Consider the following 19,367-nt stretch of genomic DNA (forward strand, 5'->3'; position numbering starts at 1 on the left):
ATGCATCTCATGAGAGGCTACTAACATGCATGTCATGAGAGGCTACTAACATGCGTGTCACGAGAGGCTACTAACATGCGTGTCATGAGAGGCTACTAACATGCGGGTCATGAGAGGCTACTAACATGCGTGTCATGAGAGGCTACTAACATGCGGGTCATGAGAGGCTACTAACATGCGGGTCATGAGAGGCTACTAACATGCGTGTCATGAAAGGCTACTAACATGCGGGACATGAGAGGCTACTAACATGCGTGTCATGAGAGGCTACTAACATGCGGGCCATGAGAGGCTACTAACATGCATGTCATGAGAAGCTACTAACATGCGAGTCATGAGAGGCTACTAACATGCGTGTCATGAGAGGCTACTAACATGCGTGTCATGAGAGGCTACTAACATGCGGGCCATGAGAGGCTACTAACATGCGTGTCATGAGAGGCTACTAACATGCGTGTCATGAGAGGCTACTAACATGCGGGCCATGAGAGGCTACTAACATGCGGGTCATGAGAGGCTACTAACATGCGGGTCATGAGAGGCTACTAACATGTGGGTCATGAGAGGCTACTAACATGCGTGTCATGAGAGGCTACTAACATGCGGGCCATGAGAGGCTACTAACATGCGGGTCATGAGAGGCTACTAACATGCGTGTCATGAGAGGCTACTAACATGCGGGTCATGAGAGGCTACTAACATGCGGGTCATGAGAGGCTACTAACATGCGGGTCATGAGAGGCTACTAACATGCGGGCCATGAGAGGCTACTAACATGCGGGTCAAGAGAGGCTACTAACATGCGGGTCATGAGAGGCTACTAACATGCATGTCATGAGAGGCTACTAACATGCGGGCCATGAGAGGCTACTAACATGCGGGTCATGAGAGGCTACTAACATGCGTGTCATGAGAGGCTACTAACATGCGGGTCATGAGAGGCTACTAACATGCGGGCCATGAGAGGCTACTAACATGCGGGTCATGAGAGGCTACTAACATGCGGGTCATGAGAGGGTACTAACATGCCAGGAGCATGGGGCTAGTAACCCCTTCTCCTGTATACGTTATTAAAGTTAAAAAAGAAAGGCTTTAGTTTTTCTTTTTGGGCCACCCTGCCTCGGAGGGATACGGCCGGTGCTTCGTCTTGCCGAATATGGAAAGCGAAAATTTGTGTATGCAATAATTTCTCAAAAATCATTCTGAACCTAATGGAAAAAATATATTTCATTGTGTTTGTTTATCATTAAATTATTCTAAACTTATCTAAATTATATTAACCTGGATTAGGCTAAATTAAATTGCGCTTGTTTTAATAAGGTTAGGTAAGTTTTCTAAGTTGCTTTTCGTACAAAATTATTAATATCTACATTATCATAAATGAAAAAAAAAATTAAACATAAAAGAATTTTTTGAGAATGAACTTAATTTTAAATGAGTTCTTGCTAAATGACCAATTTTACCTATTCGACACGACACACACACACACACACACACACACACACACACACACACACACACACATATATATATATATATATATATATATATATATATAGATATATATATATATATATATATATATATATATATATATATATATATCAATAACAAACTGCGGCTAGCTGGGGGATCGAACCCGTGTTGTTTTAACCCTCCTCGTGGGAAGAGAGCGAAAATTCACGGCGCTCTAAACCACGGGACCAGGCTATCGTACAACCAACATGAGCCTAGCAAACTAGGCTTGCTTCACGTTGCGAGTCATAAGATGGTGTGGTTGCCTCAGCTAATGTTGTTTGTAGGAGTGTATTTTCCAATGGTTTAGAACGTCGTGAAGTTTCCCTCTTCCCACGAGGCGGGCTAAAACAACACGGGTTCGATCCCCTGGCTAGCCGCAGTTTGTTATTGATTAAATACCATTTGCTTGTGGTTAATAATATAAATATATATATATATATATATATATATATATATATATATATATATATATATATATATCAACACTGCACTAGCCAAGGAGTCGAACCCGTGCTGTATTGGCCCGCCTCATGGTGAGAAAAAACGCATGACTCTTTAGACCACTAGACCACACAATGATATACAGTGGTGTGGACGCCTCTGAGCTAATTTCATTGTACTCCCTGTTTGTGTACTAGCTCAAGAGCTCAAGTAATGGCCTAAAGCGTCATATGTTTTCTCTCACCATGAGGCGTCCAGAACAGCATGGGTTCAACTCCTTGGCTAGTGCAGTGTTGTTATTGATCAATACCACTTGTTCCGTGGGTACTATATATATATATATATATATATATATATATATATATATATATATTTTATTTTATTTTTATTATCACACCGGCCGATTCCCACCAAGGCAGGGTGGCCCGAAAAAGAAAAACTTTCACCATCATTCACTCCATCACTGTCTTGCCAGAAGGGTGCTTTACACTACAGTTTTTAAACTGCAACATTAACACCCCTCCTTCAGAGTGCAGGCACTGTACTTCCCATCTCCAGGACTCAAGTCCGGCCTGCCGGTTTCCCTGAATCCCTTCATAAATGTTACTTTGCTCACACTCCAACAGCACGTCAAGTATTAAAAACCATTTGTCTCCATTCACTCCTATCAAACACGCTCACGCATGCCTGCTGGAAGTCCAAGCCCCTCGCACACAAAACCTCCTTTACCCCCTCCCTCCAACCCTTCCTAGGCCGACCCCTACCCCGCCTTCCTTCCACTACAGACTGATACACTCTTGAAGTCATTCTGTTTCGCTCCATTCTCTCTACATGTCCGAACCACCTCAACAACCCTTCCTCAGCCCTCTGGACAACAGTTTTGGTAATCCCACACCTCCTCCTAACTTCCAAACTACGAATTCTCTGCATTATATTCACACCACACATTGCCCTCAGACATGACATCTCCACTGCCTCCAGCCTTCTCCTCGCTGCAACATTCATCACCCACGCTTCACACCCATATAAGAGCGTTGGTAAAACTATACTCTCATACATTCCCCTCTGTGCCTCCAAGGACAAAGTTCTTTGTCTCCACAGACTCCTAAGTGCACCACTCACTCTTTTTCCCTCATCAATTCTATGATTCACCTCATCTTTCATAGACCCATCCGCTGACACGTCCACTCCCAAATATCTGAATACGTTCACCTCCTCCATACTCTCTCCCTCCAATCTGATATTCAATCTTTCATCACCTAATCTTTTTGTTATCCTCATAACCTTACTCTTTCCTGTATTCACCTTTAATTTTCTTCTTTTGCACACCCTACCAAATTCATCCACCAATCTCTGCAACTTCTCTTCAGAATCTCCCAAGAGCACAGTGTCATCAGCAAAGAGCAGCTGTGACAACTCCCACTTTGTGTGTGATTCTTTATCTTTTAACTCCACGCCTCTTGCCAAGACCCTCGCATTTACTTCTCTTACAACCCCATCTATAAATATATTAAACAACCACGGTGACATCACACATCCTTGTCTAAGGCCTACTTTTACTGGGAAAAAATTTCCTTCTTTCCTACATACTCTAACTTGAGCCTCACTATCCTCGTAAAAACTCTTCACTGCTTTCAGTAACCTACCTCCTACACCATACACTTGCAACATCTGCCACATTGCCCCCCTATCCACCCTGTCATACGCCTTTTCCAAATCCATAAATGCCACAAAATATGCAAAATTACCACTGTGAAAGAGTAGCGAAATTCAAAGCGCTTTCGTGACTACTCAGTGTGAGTAGTCACGAAAGCGCTTGGAATTTCACTACTCTTTCACAGTGGTTGTTTTGCATATATATATTATATATATACATACATATATATACATACATATATATACATACATATATATTTTTTTTTTTTTTTTTTTTTTTTTTTTTTTTTTATCACCCCGGCCGATTCCCACCAAGGCAGGGTGGCCCGAAAAAGAAAAACTTTCACCATCATTCACTCCATCACTGTCTTGCCAGAAGGGTGCTTTACACTACAGTTTTTAAACTGCAACATTAACACCCCTCCTTCAGAGTGCAGGCACTGTACTTCCCATCTCCAGGACTCAAGTCCGGCCTGCCGGTTTCCCTGAATCCCTTCATAAATGTTACTTTGCTCACACTCCAACAGCACGTCAAGTATTAAAAACCATTTGTCTCCATTCACTCCTATCAAACACGCTCACGCATGCCTGCTGGAAGTCCAAGCCCCTCGCACACAAAACCTCCTTTACCCCCTCCCTCCAACCCTTCCTAGGCCGACCCCTACCCCGCCTTCCTTCCACTACAGACTGATACACTCTTGAAGTCATTCTGTTTCGCTCCATTCTCTCTACATGTCCGAACCACCTCAACAACCCTTCCTCAGCCCTCTGGACAACAGTTTTGGTAATCCCGCACCTCCTCCTAACTTCCAAACTACGAATTCTCTGCATTATATTCACACCACACATTGCCCTCAGACATGACATCTCCACTGCCTCCAGCCTTCTCCTCGCTGCAACATTCATCACCCACGCTTCACACCCATATAAGAGCGTTGGTAAAACTATACTCTCATACATTCCCCTCTTTGCCTCCAAGGACAAAGTTCTTTGTCTCCACAGACTCCTAAGTGCACCACTCACTCTTTTTCCCTCATCAATTCTATGATTCACCTCATCTTTCATAGACCCATCCGCTGACACGTCCACTCCCAAATATCTGAATACGTTCACCTCCTCCATACTCTCTCCCTCCAATCTGATATTCAATCTTTCATCACCTAATCTTTTTGTTATCCTCATAACCTTACTCTTTCCTGTATTCACCTTTAATTTTCTTCTTATGCACACCCTACCAAATTCATCCACCAATCTCTGCAACTTCTCTTCAGAATCTCCCAAGAGCACAGTGTCATCAGCAAAGAGCAGCTGTGACAACTCCCACTTTGTGTGTGATTCTTTATCTTTTAACTCCACGCCTCTTGCCAAGACCCTCGCATTTACTTCTCTTACAACCCCATCTATAAATATATTAAACAACCACGGTGACATCACACATCCTTGTCTAAGGCCTACTTTTACTGGGAAAAAATTTCCCTCTTTCCTACATACTCTAACTTGAGCCTCACTATCCTCGTAAAAACTCTTCACTGCTTTCAGTAACCTACCTCCTACACCATACACTTGCAACATCTGCCACATTGCCCCCCTATCCACCCTGTCATACGCCTTTTCCAAATCCATAAATGCCACAAAGACCTCTTTAGCCTTATCTAAATACTGTTCACTTATATGTTTCACTGTAAACACCTGGTCCACACACCCCCTACCTTTCCTAAAGCCTCCTTGTTCATCTGCTATCCTATTCTCCGTCTTACTCTTAATTCTTTCAATTATAACTCTACCATCCACTTTACCAGGTACACTCAACAGACTTATCCCCCTATAATTTTTGCACTCTCTTTTATCCCCTTTGCCTTTATACAAAGGAACTATGCATGCTCTCTGCCAATCCCTAGGTACCTTACCCTCTTCCATACATTTATTAAATAATTGCACCAACCACTCCAAAACTATATCCCCACCTGCTTTTAACATTTCTATCTTTATCCCATCAATCCCGGCTGCCTTACCCCCTTTCATTTTACCTACTGCCTCACGAACTTCCCCCACACTCACAACTGGCTCTTCCTCACTCCTACAAGATGTTATTCCTCCTTGCCCTATACACGAAACCACAGCTTCCCTATCTTCATCAACATTTAACAATTCCTCAAAATATTCCTTCCATCTTCCCAATACCTCTAACTCTCCATTTAATAACTCTCCTCTCCTATTTTTAACTGACAAATCCATTTGTTCTCTAGGCTTTCTTAACTTGTTAATCTCACTCCAAAACTTTTTCTTATTTTCAACAAAATTTGTTGATAACATCTCACCCACTCTCTCATTTGCTCTCTTTTTACATTGCTTCCTATATATATATATATATATATATATATATATATATATATATATATATAATCCTTGGTAACCTCCACACTTGTATTAACACGTATGTATTTACTTGTCTTAACAAGATATTGCAGGCAAATCAGACTACATTGTGTTTGATATTGATGGAAAGACGCATGCTGCTGTCTACGACTGTCAGCAGATAACAAGCTTGGCACATCGCCATTCTGCTGCCATTCTCTCCAGGACCCCATCCCTTCCTGCAGAAACTATCACAAAGGTTAGTTTCCTCCTATAAGAGTAATATAGATTAATACTATAGTCCCAGTTCGTGATCAGGTACCGATCACTTAAGGATATGTGAAGCCAGGTTGCTGGTCTTCTGCCTGGAGTCTCCACAGACTTGATGTTTCTACTGCAGCTGAGAAAGTTTTCCGTCAAAATTCCAGCCCATTGTACATGGAAGTTCTTAGGCGGAGAGGTTGTGGTTCTCGAGACAAGAGTTCCAACTCAATGTATCCAGGAGATGAATACGAACATTCTGAAGATTTACAGGAACTGGAACTCACCCCAGTCAAAGAGCATGGAAATACACCTGTCAGAGCAAGCATTTTGAATGTATTCTGAAGAGTTCTTAAGAGGTTTAAGAACTCATCGCAAGACGAATTCTCAAGTTACCAAACATAATCTTGGACGAAATAAAGTAATATATAATTATTCATAATTATATTTTCAAATATATTTTGTAAATTTGTTGTGAGGTTTGAGATGCAAATTAATAATTACTGAAGAGTTACGAAAAATACTGCAAATATTATAGTAAATCGAATAAAAGGGATCTGGAGCACACATGAAAAAAATCACCTTTGTAATAAATGAAGAAAATCATTAATAAATGAAAAACAAAGCTAAAGGTAATAAAAAATTTTCACATTTTACAGACGAAAATATTAAAAATAAATATTAATTTTAAGAGGTCAATCTATAAAACCTACTCCACAGATAGGGAGTCAAGGCCGGGTCACCACGACTTGGAAAACACCCGGGCCGGGAGAATACCGGCGAATAAAAAAAGAAAAAAATGAGAGGTTATGGTATAAATCTTGGTAATAAATACCGACAAGTTGGTTTAGAAAGACACGTAAGTAAACACTATAACATATTTATTAGAAAACGTTTCAGTCCTGGGACCTTGATCACTTCTAGTGATCACTTAGAAGTGATCAAGGTCCCAGGACCGAAACGTTTTCTAATAAATATGTTATAGTGTTTGCTTACGTGTCTTTCTAAGCCATGAGAGGTTATACACCTTGAGGTGCGTATTTCTCTTAGAGAATCAGTGCTGACAGTCGGTTTTAATCCGTATTTCAAGGACTGAATTATTCTTGTGTGATGGTGAAAATGACCCAAGTGGAGTCGAAAGCCTTTAAGCTCCATTAACCAACTATCCATGCATAAGATGATCAAAAACTGTGTTGAAGCATTGCGTTTTAAACTAACCAGTCATCGTCCACCAGGGTGACTACATCGAAGGAAAAACATTCACAATTATTCAGTCACTAGAAGTGTTGCCTGTCGTCTGTTGTGAGTTCCAGACGAGAAGTGAGTAAGATTATTTGTTCTTAAACACACTGAATACCTCCAGCTTCTTGCGCGATGTTTCAATATGCCCAACACTCCTTCTCAAGCCTCTCCACCAACACACCCTCCCAAGCCTCTCCACCAGTACACTCTCCCAAGCCTCTCCACCAGCACACCCTCCCAAGCCTCTCCACCAGCACACCCTCCCAAGCCTCTCCACCAGCACACCCTCCCAAGCCTCTCCACCAACACACCCTCCCAAGCCTATCCACCAGCACACCCTCCCAATCCTCTCCACCAACACACCCTCCCAAGCCTCTCCACAAGCACACCCTCCAAAGCCTTTCCACCAACACACCCTCCCAAGCCTCTCCACCAGCACACCCTCCCAAGCCTCTCCACCAGCACACCCTCCCAAGCCTCTCCACCAACACACCCTCCCAAGCCTCTCCACCAACACACCCTCCCAAGCCTCTCCACCAACACACCCTCCCAAGCCTCTCCACCAACACACCCACCCAAGCCTCTCCATTAACACTCTCGTCCCAAACCTCTCGACCAACACACCCTCCCAAGCCTCTTCACCAACACACACTCCCAAGCCTTTCCAGCTACACACCCTCCCAAGACTCTCCACATACACACCCTCCCAAGCCCCTCCACCAACACACCCTCCCATGCCTCTCTACCAACACATCCTGAAAAGCCTCTCCACCAACACATCCTCCCAAGCCTCTCCACCAACTCACCCTCCTTAGCTTCTCCACCAACTCACCCTCCCAAGCCTCTCCACCAACACACCCTCCCAAGCCTATCCACCAGCACACCCTCCCAAGCCTCTTCACCAACACACACTCCCAAGCCTTTCCACCTACACACCCTCCCAAGACTCTCCACATACACACCCTCCCAAGCCTCTCCACCAACACACCCTCCCATGCCTCTTTACCAACACATCCTGAAAAGCCTCTCCACCAACACATCCTCCCAAGCCTCTCCACCAACTCACCCTCCTTAGCTTCTCCACCAACTCACCCTCCCAAGCCTCTCCACCAACACACCCTCCCAAGCCTATCCACCAGCACACCCTCCCAATCCTCTCCACCAACACACCCTCCCAAGCCTCTCCACAAGCACACCCCCCCAAGCCTTTCCACCAACACATCCTCCCAAGCCTCTCCACCAACTCACCATCCCAAGCCCCTCCACCAACACACCCTCCCCAGCCACCCCACCAACACACACTCCCAAGCCTCTCCACCAACACACACTTTCAAGCCTCTCCACCAACACACCCTCCCAAGCCTCTCCACCAATACACCCTCCCAAGCCTCTCCACCAACTCGCCCTCCCAAACCTCTCCACCAACACACCCACCCAAGCCTCTCCATTTACACTCTCTTCCAAAGCCTCTCCACCAACACACCCTCCCAAGCCTCTGCACCAACACTCTCGTCCCAAGCCTCTCGACCAACACACCCTCCCAAGCCTCTTCACCAACACACACTCCCAAGCCTTTCCACCTACACACCCTCCCAAGACTCTCCACATACACACCCTCCCAAGCCTCTCCACCAACACACCCTCCCATGCCTCGCTACCAACACATCCTGAAAAGCCTCTCCACCAACACATCCACCCAAGCCTCTCCACCAACACACCCTCCCATGCCTCGCTACCAACACATCCTGAAAAGCCTCTCCACCAACACATCCACCCAAGCCTCTCCACCAACACACCTTTTCAAGCCTCTCCACCAGCACACCCTCGCGAGCCTCTCCACCAACACACCCTCCCAAGCCTCTCCACCAACACATCCTCCCAAGCCTCTCCACCAACACATCCTGCAAAGCCTCTCCACCAACACATCCTCCCAGGCCTCTCCACCAACTCACCCTCCTTAGCTTCTCCACCAACTCACCCTCCCAAGCTTCTCCACCAACTCCCCCTCCCAAGCCTCTCCACCAACTCACCCTCCCAAGCCTCTCCACCAGCACACTCTCCCAAGCCTCTCCTTCAACACATCCTACCAAGCCTCTCCACCAACACATCCTCCCATGCCTCTCCACCAACACATCCTGCAAAGCCTCTCCACCAACACATCCTCCCAAGCCTCTCCACCAACTCACCCTCCTTAGCTTCTCCACCAACTCACCCTCCCAAGCTTCTCCACCAACTCCCCCTCCAAGCCTCTCCACCAACTCACCCTCCCAAGCCTCTCCACCAGCACACTCTCCCAAGCCTCTCCATCAACACAACCCCCCAAGCCTCTCCACCAACACACCTTTTCAAGCCTCTCCACCAACTCACCCTCCCAAGCCTCTCCACTAACACACCCTCCCAAGCCTCTTCATCAACGCACCCTCCCAAACCTCTCCACGAACTCACCCTCCCAAGCCTCTCCACCAGCACACCCTGCCAAACCTCTCCACCAACTCACCCTCCCAAGCCTCTCCACCAGCACACCCTGCCAAGCCTCTTCACCAGCACACCCTGCAATCCTCTCCACCAACGCACCCTCCCAAACCTCTCCACCAACTCACCTTCCCAAGCCTCTCCACCGGCACACCCTGCCAAGCCTCTACACCAACTCACCCTCCCAAGCCTCTCCACCAGCACACCCTCGCAAGCCTCTCGACCAACTGACCATCCGAAGCCTGTCCAGCAGCACACTCTCCCAAGCCTCTCCACCAACACACGCGCCCAAGCCTCTCCACGAACTCCCCCTTCCAAGCCTCTCCACCAGGACACCTTCCAAGCCTCTCCACCAGAACACCCTCCAAAGCCTCTCCACCAACTCACCCTCCAAAGGCTATGCACCAACTCACCCTCCCAATCCTCTCCTGCAGGACACCCTCCCAAGCCTCTCCACCAACATACCTTCCCAAGCCTCTCCACCAACTCACCTTCCCAAGTCTCTCCACCAGCACACCCTCCAAAGCCTCTCCACCAACTGACCCTTCCAAGCCTCTGCACCAACTCACCCTGGCAAGCCTCTCCACCAACTCACCCTCCCAAGACTCCACCAACTAACCCTCTTAAGCCTGTCCACCAACACACTTTCTCAAGCCTGTCCACAAACTCACCCTCCCAAGCCTCTCCACCAATACATCCTCCCAAGCCTCTCCACCAACACATCCTCCCAAGCCTCTCCACGAACACACCCTCCCAAGTATCTCCACCAACTTACCCTCCAAAGCCTCTCCACCAACACACCCTCCCAAGCCTTTCCACCAACACACCCTCCTAAGCCTCTCCACCAACTCACCCTCCCAAGCCCCTCCACCAAGACACCCTCCCCAGCCACTCCACCAACACACCCGTTCAAGTCTCTCCACCAACACTCCCTCCCAAGCCTCTCCTCCAACAAACCCTCCCAAGCCTCTCCACCAACACACCCTCCCAAGCCTATCCATTAACACTCCCTAAGCCTCTCCACCAACACACCCTCCCAAGCCTCTCCACCAACACACTCGTCCCAAGCCTCTCGACCAACACACCCTCCCAAGCCTCTGCACCAACACACACTCCCAAGCCTCTCCACCAACACACACTTTCAAGCCTCTCCACCAACACACCCTCCCAAGCCTCTCCACCAATACACCCTCCCAAGCCTCTCCACCAACTCGCCCTCCCAAACCTCTCCACCAACACACCCACCCAAGCCTCTCCATTAACACTCCCTTCCAAAGCCTCTCCACCAACACACCCTCCCAAGCCTCTGCACCAACACTCTCGTCCCAAGCCTCTCGATCAACACACCCTCCCAAGCCTCTTCACGAACACACACTCCCAAGCCTTTCCACCTACACACCCTCCCAAGACTCTCCACATACACACCCTCCCAAGCCTCTCCACCAACACACCCTCCCATGCCTCGCTACCAACACATCCTGAAAAGCCTCTCCACCAACACATCCACACAAGCCTCTCCACCAACACACCCTCCCATGCCTCGCTACCAACACATCCTGAAAAGCCTCTCCACCAACACATCCACCCAAGCCTCTCCACCAACACACCTTTTCAAGCCTCTCCACCAGCACACCCTCGCGAGCCTCTCCACCAACACACCCTCCCAAGCCTCTCCACCAACACATCCTCCCAAGCCTCTCCACCAACACATCCTGCAAAGCCTCTCCACCAACACATCCTCCCAGGCCTCTCCACCAACTCACCCTCCTTAGCTTCTCCACCAACTCACCCTCCCAAGCTTCTCCACCAACTCCCCCTCCCAAGCCTCTCCACCAACTCACCCTCCCAAGCCTCTCCACCAGCACACTCTCCCAAGCCTGTCCTTCAACACATCCTACCAAGCCTCTCCACCAACACATCCTCCCATGCCTCTCCACCAACACATCCTGCAAAGCCTCTCCACCAACACATCCTCCCAAGCCTCTCCACCAACTCACCCTCCTTAGCTTCTCCACCAACTCACCCTCCCAAGCTTCTCCACCAACTCCCCCTCCAAGCCTCTCCACCAACTCACCCTCCCAAGCCTCTCCACCAGCACACTCTCCCAAGCCTCTCCATCAACACAACCTCCCAAGCCTCTCCACCAACACACCTTTTCAAGCCTCTCCACCAACTCACCCTCCCAAGCCTCTCCACTAACACACCCTCCCAAGCCTCTTCATCAACGCACCCTCCCAAACCTCTCCACGAACTCACCCTCCCAAGCCTCTCCACCAGCACACCCTGCCAAACCTCTCCACCAACTCACCCTCCCAAGCCTCTCCACCAGCACACCCTGCCAAGCCTCTTCACCAGCACACCCTGCAATCCTCTCCACCAACGCACCCTCCCAAACCTCTCCACCAACTCACCTTCCCAAGCCTCTCCACCGGCACACCCTGCCAAGCCTCTACACCAACTCACCCTCCCAAGCCTCTCCACCAGCACACCCTCGCAAGCCTCTCGACCAACTGACCATCCGAAGCCTCTCCAGGAGCACACTCTCCCAAGCCTCTCCACCAACACACGCGCCCAAGCCTCTCCACGAACTCCCCCTTCCAAGCCTCTCCACCAGGACACCTTCCAAGCCTCTCCACCAGAACACCCTCCAAAGCCTCTCCACCAACTCACCCTCCAAAGGCTATGCACCAACTCACCCTCCCAATCGTCTCCTGCAGGACACCCTCCCGAGCCTCTCCACCAACATACCTTCCCAAGCCTCTCCACCAACTCACCTTCCCAAGTCTCTCCACCAGCACACCCTCCAAAGCCTCTCCACCAACTGACCCTTCCAAGCCTCTGCACCAACTCACCCTGGCAAGCCTCTCCACCAACTCACCCTCCCAAGACTCCACCAACTAACCCTCTTAAGCCTGTCCACCAACACACTTTCTCAAGCCTGTCCACAAACTCACCCTCCCAAGCCTCTCCACCAATACATCCTCCCAAGCCTCTCCACCAACACATCCTCCCAAGCCTCTCCACGAACACACCCTCCCAAGTATCTCCACCAACTTACCCTCCAAAGCCTCTCCACCAACACACCCTCCCAAGCCTTTCCACCAACACACCCTCCTAAGCCTCTCCACCAACTCACCCTCCCAAGCCCCTCCACCAAGACACCCTCCCCAGCCACTCCACCAACACACCCGTTCAAGTCTCTCCACCAACACTCCCTCCCAAGCCTCTCCTCCAACAAACCCTCCCAAGCCTCTCCACCAACACACCCTCCCAAGCCTATCCATTAACACTCCCTAAGCCTCTCCACCAACACACCCTCCCAAGCCTCTCCACCAACACACTCGTCCCAAGCCTCTCGACCAACACACCCTCCCGAGCCTCTCCACCAACACACCCTCCCATGCCTCTCCCCAACACATCCTCCCAAGCCTCTCCACCAACACATCCTCATAAGCCTCTCCACCAACTCACCCTCCTTAGCTCCTCCACCAACTCACCCTCCCAAGCTTCTCCACCAACTCCCCATCACAAGCCTCTCCACCAACTCACCCTCCCAAGCCTCTCCACCAGCTCACCCACCAAAGCCGCTCCACCAACACATCCTCCCAAGCCTCTCCACCAACTCATCCTCCCAGTTTTCTCCACCAACTCACCCTCCCAAGCCTCTCCACCAACACTCCCAAGCCTCTCCACCAACTCACCCACCCAAGCCTCTCCACCAACAAATCCTCCCAAGCCTCTCCACCAACTCACCCTCCCAAGCCTCTCCACCAACTCACCCTCCCAAGTCTCTCCAACAACACTCCCTTCCCAAGCCTCTCCACCAACTCTCCCTCCCAAGCCTCTCCACCAGCACACCCTCCCAAGCCTTTCCACCAACTCAGCCTCCCAAGCCTCTCCACCAACATACCCCCCACGCCTCTCCACCAACTCACCTTCCGAAGCCTCTCCACCAGCACACCCTCCCAAGCCTTTCCACCAACTCACCCTCCCAAGCCTTTCCACCAACATAATCCCCAAGCCTCTCCACCAACTCACCCTCCCAAGCCTCTCAACCAGCACACCCTCCCAAGCCTTTCCACCAACTTACCCTCCCAAGCCTCTCCACCAATATACCTTCCCAAACTCTCCACCAGCACACCCTCCCAAGCCTCTCCACCAACTCACCCTCCCAAGCCTCTCCACCAGCACACCCTCCCAAGCCTTTCCACCAACTCACCCTCAGAAGCCTCTCCACCAACATACCCTCCCAAACTCTCCACCAACACACCCTCCCAAGCATCTCCACCAACACACCTTCCCAAGCATCTCCACCAACACACCCTCGAAAGCCTTTCCACCAACTCACCCTCCCAAGCCTCTCCACCAACTCACCCTCCCAAGCCCCTCCACCAACACACCCTCCCCAGCCACTCCACCAACACACACTCCCAAGCCTCTCCACCAACACACCCTTTGAAGCCTCTCCACCAACACACCCTCCCAAACCTCTCCACCAATACACCCTCCAAAGCCTCTCCACCAACTCGCCCTCCCAAGCCTCTCCACCAACACACCCTCCCAAGCCTCTCCATTAACACTCCCTTCCCAAGCCTCTCCATCAACACACCCTCCCAAGCCTCTCGACCAAAACTCTCGTCCCAATCCTCTCGACTAACACACCCTCCCAAGCCTCTGCACCAACACACACTCCCAAGCCTTTCCACCTACACACCCTCCCAAGACTCTCCACATACACACCCTTCCATGCCTCTCCACCAACACATCCTCCAAAGCCTCTCCACCAACACATCCTCCCAAGCCTCTCCACCAACTCACCCTCCTTAGCTTTTCCACCAACTCACCCTCCCAAGCTTCTCCAAAAACTCCCCCTCCCAAGCCTCTCCACCAACTCACCCTCCCAAGCCTCTCCACCAGCTCACCCACCCAAGCCTCTCCACCAAATCACCCTCCCGAGCCTCTCCACCAACACTCCCTCCGAAGCCTCTCCACCAACTCACCCACCCAACCCACTCCACCAACACATCCTCCCAAGCCTCTTCACCAACTCATCCTCCCAATTCTCTCCACCAACTCACCCTCCCAAGCCTCTCCACCAACACTCCCTCCCAAGCTTCTCCACCAACTCACCCACCCAAGCCTCTCCACCAACACATCCTCCCAAGCCTCTCCACCAATTCACCGTCCCAAGCCTCTTCACCAACTCACCCTCCCAAGCCTCTCCACCAACACTCCCTCTCAAGCCTCTCCACCAACTCACCCACCCAAGCCTCTCCACCAACACATCCTCCCAAGCCTCTCCACCAACTCACCCTCCCGAGCCTCTCCACCAACTCACCCTCACAAGCCTCTCCACCAGCACATCCTCCCAAGCCTCTCCACCAGCACACCCTCCCAAGCCTTTCCACCAACTCACCCTCCCAAGCCTCTGCACCAACATTCCCTCCCAAACTCTCCACCAGCACACCCTCCCAAGCCTCTCCACCAGCACACCCTCCCAAGCCTCTCCACCAACACACCCTCCCAAGCTTCTCCTCCTGCACACCCTCCCAAGCCTCTCCACCAGCACACCATCCAAAGCCTCTCCACCAGCACACCCTCCCAAGCCACTCCACCAACTCACTCTCCCAAGCCTCTCCACCAACATACCCTCCCAAGCCTCTCCACCAACTCACCCTCCCAAGCCTCTACACCAACTCACCCTCCCAATCCTCTCCACCAGCACACCCTCTCAAGCCTCTCCACCAACTCACCCTCCCAAGCCTCTCCACCAACATACCCTCCCAAGCCTCTCAACCAACTCACCCTCCCCAGCCTCTCCACCAGCACACCCTCCCACGCCTCTCCACCAGGACACCCTCCCAAGCCTTTCCACCAACTCACCCTCCCAAGCCTGTCCTCCAACATACCCCCAAAGCCTCTCCACCAACTCACCCTCCAAGCCTCTCCACCAGCACACCCTCCCAAGCCTTTCCACCAACTCACCCTCCCAAGCCTCTCCACCAACATACTCTCCCAAGCCTCTCCACCAGCGCACCCTCCCAAGCCTCTCCACTAGCACACCCTCCCAAGCCTCTCCACCAACACACCCTCTCAAGCTTCCTCACCTGCACACCCTCCCAAGCCTCTCTACCAGGACACCCTCCCAAGCCTCTCTACCAGGACACCCTCCCAAGCCTTTCCACCAACTCACCCTCCCAAGCCTGTCCTCCAACATACCCCCAAAGCCTCTCCACCAACTCACCCTCCAAGCCTCTCCACCAGCACACCCTCCCAAGCCTTTCCACCAACTCACCCTCCCAAGCCTCTCCACCAACATACTCTCCCAAGCCTCTCCACCAGCGCACCCTCCCAAGCCTCTCCACTAGCACACCCTCCCAAGCCTCTCCACCAACACACCCTCTCAAGCTTCCTCACCAGCACACCCTCCCAAGCCTCTCCACCAGGACACCCTCCCAAGCCTTTCCACCAACTCACCCTCCCAAGCCTGTCCTCCAACATACCCCCAAAGCCTCTCCACCAACTCACCCTCCAAGCCTCTCCACCAGCACACCCTCCCAAGCCTTTCCACCAACACACCCTCCCAAGCCTCTCCACCAACACACCCTCCCAAGCCTCTCCACCAACACACCCTCCCAAGCCTCTCCACCAACACACCCACCCAAGCCTCTCCATTAACACTCTCGTCCCAAACCTCTCGACCAACACACCCTCCCAAGCCTCTTCACCAACACACACTCCCAAGCCTTTCCAGCTACACACCCTCCCAAGACTCTCCACATACACACCCTCCCAAGCCCCTCCACCAACACACCCTCCCATGCCTCTCTACCAACACATCCTGAAAAGCCTCTCCACCAACACATCCTCCCAAGCCTCTCCACCAACTCACCCTCCTTAGCTTCTCCACCAACTCACCCTCCCAAGCCTCTCCACCAACACACCCTCCCAAGCCTATCCACCAGCACACCCTCCCAAGCCTCTTCACCAACACACACTCCCAAGCCTTTCCACCTACACACCCTCCCAAGACTCTCCACATACACACCCTCCCAAGCCTCTCCACCAACACACCCTCCCATGCCTCTTTACCAACACATCCTGAAAAGCCTCTCCACCAACACATCCTCCCAAGCCTCTCCACCAACTCACCCTCCTTAGCTTCTCCACCAACTCACCCTCCCAAGCCTCTCCACCAACACACCCTCCCAAGCCTATCCACCAGCACACCCTCCCAATCCTCTCCACCAACACACCCTCCCAAGCCTCTCCACAAGCACACCCCCCCAAGCCTTTCCACCAACACATCCTCCCAAGCCTCTCCACCAACTCACCATCCCAAGCCCCTCCACCAACACACCCTCCCCAGCCACCCCACCAACACACACTCCCAAGCCTCTCCACCAACACACACTTTCAAGCCTCTCCACCAACACACCCTCCCAAGCCTCTGCACCAACACTCTCGTCCCAAGCCTCTCGACCAACACACCCTCCCAAGCCTCTTCACCAACACACACTCCCAAGCCTTTCCACCTACACACCCTCCCAAGACTCTCCACATACACACCCTCCCAAGCCTCTCCACCAACACACCCTCCCATGCCTCGCTACCAACACATCCTGAAAAGCCTCTCCACCAACACATCCACCCAAGCCTCTCCACCAACACACCCTCCCATGCCTCGCTACCAACACATCCTGAAAAGCCTCTCCACCAACACATCCACCCAAGCCTCTCCACCAACACACCTTTTCAAGCCTCTCCACCAGCACACCCTCGCGAGCCTCTCCACCAACACACCCTCCCAAGCCTCTCCACCAACACATCCTCCCAAGCCTCTCCACCAACACATCCTGCAAAGCCTCTCCACCAACACATCCTCCCAGGCCTCTCCACCAACTCACCCTCCTTAGCTTCTCCACCAACTCACCCTCCCAAGCTTCTCCACCAACTCCCCCTCCCAAGCCTCTCCACCAACTCACCCTCCCAAGCCTCTCCACCAGCACACTCTCCCAAGCCTCTCCTTCAACACATCCTACCAAGCCTCTCCACCAACACATCCTCCCATGCCTCTCCACCAACACATCCTGCAAAGCCTCTCCACCAACACATCCTCCCAAGCCTCTCCACCAACTCACCCTCCTTAGCTTCTCCACCAACTCACCCTCCCAAGCTTCTCCACCAACTCCCCCTCCAAGCCTCTCCACCAACTCACCCTCCCAAGCCTCTCCACCAGCACACTCTCCCAAGCCTCTCCATCAACACAACCTCCCAAGCCTCTCCACCAACACACCTTTTCAAGCCTCTCCACCAACTCACCCTCCCAAGCCTCTCCACTAACACACCCTCCCAAGCCTCTTCATCAACGCACCCTCCCAAACCTCTCCACGAACTCACCCTCCCAAGCCTCTCCACCAGCACACCCTGCCAAACCTCTCCACCAACTCACCCTCCCAAGCCTCTCCACCAGCACACCCTGCCAAGCCTCTTCACCAGCACACCCTGCAATCCTCTCCACCAACGTACCCTCCCAAACCTCTCCACCAACTCACCTTCCCAAGCCTCTCCACCGGCACACCCTGCCAAGCCTCTACACCAACTCACCCTCCCAAGCCTCTCCACCAGCACACCCTCGCAAGCCTCTCGACCAACTGACCATCCGAAGCCTGTCCAGCAGCACACTCTCCCAAGCCTCTCCACCAACACACGCGCCCAAGCCTCTCCACGAACTCCCCCTTCCAAGCCTCTCCACCAGGACACCTTCCAAGCCTCTCCACCAGAACACCCTCCAAAGCCTCTCCACCAACTCACCCTCCAAAGGCTATGCACCAACTCACCCTCCCAATCCTCTCCTGCAGGACAACCTCCCAAGCCTCTCCACCAACATACCTTCCCAAGCGTCTCCACCAACTCACCTTCCCAAGTCTCTCCACCAGCACACCCTCCAAAGCCTCTCCACCAACTGACCCTTCCAAGCCTCTGCACCAACTCACCCTGGCAAGCCTCTCCACCAACTCACCCTCCCAAGACTCCACCAACTAACCCTCTTAAGCCTGTCCACCAACACACTTTCTCAAGCCTGTCCACAAACTCACCCTCCCAAGCCTCTCCACCAATACATCCTCCCAAGCCTCTCCACCAACACATCCTCCCAAGCCTCTCCACGAACACACCCTCCCAAGTATCTCCACCAACTTACCCTCCAAAGCCTCTCCACCAACACACCCTCCCAAGCCTTTCCACCAACACACCCTCCTAAGCCTCTCCACCAACTCACCCTCCCAAGCCCCTCCACCAAGACACCCTCCCCAGCCACTCCACCAACACACCCGTTCAAGTCTCTCCACCAACACTCCCTCCCAAGCCTCTCCTCCAACAAACCCTCCCAAGCCTCTCCACCAACACACCCTCCCAAGCCT

General features: G+C 51.8%; 1 protein-coding gene across 2 annotated transcripts in view; it reads left to right on the top strand.

The window, feature by feature from the left end:
* The window catches only part of LOC128700942 (apolipoprotein D), a 145,319-nt gene that overhangs the window by 107,903 nt on the left and 18,049 nt on the right, over positions 1–19,367 (top strand). For both annotated transcript variants that reach the window (XM_070080375.1, XM_070080374.1), the window contains exon 4: positions 6,075–6,229. In XM_070080375.1, coding sequence (XP_069936476.1) covers positions 6,075–6,229 — 155 coding nt within the window. The remainder of the gene's footprint in view (positions 1–6,074; positions 6,230–19,367) is intronic.

The sequence above is a fragment of the Cherax quadricarinatus genome, unplaced genomic scaffold (genome assembly GCF_038502225.1).
Source record: "Cherax quadricarinatus isolate ZL_2023a unplaced genomic scaffold, ASM3850222v1 Contig365, whole genome shotgun sequence".
NCBI classification, from domain to species: Eukaryota; Metazoa; Arthropoda; class Malacostraca; order Decapoda; family Parastacidae; genus Cherax; species Cherax quadricarinatus.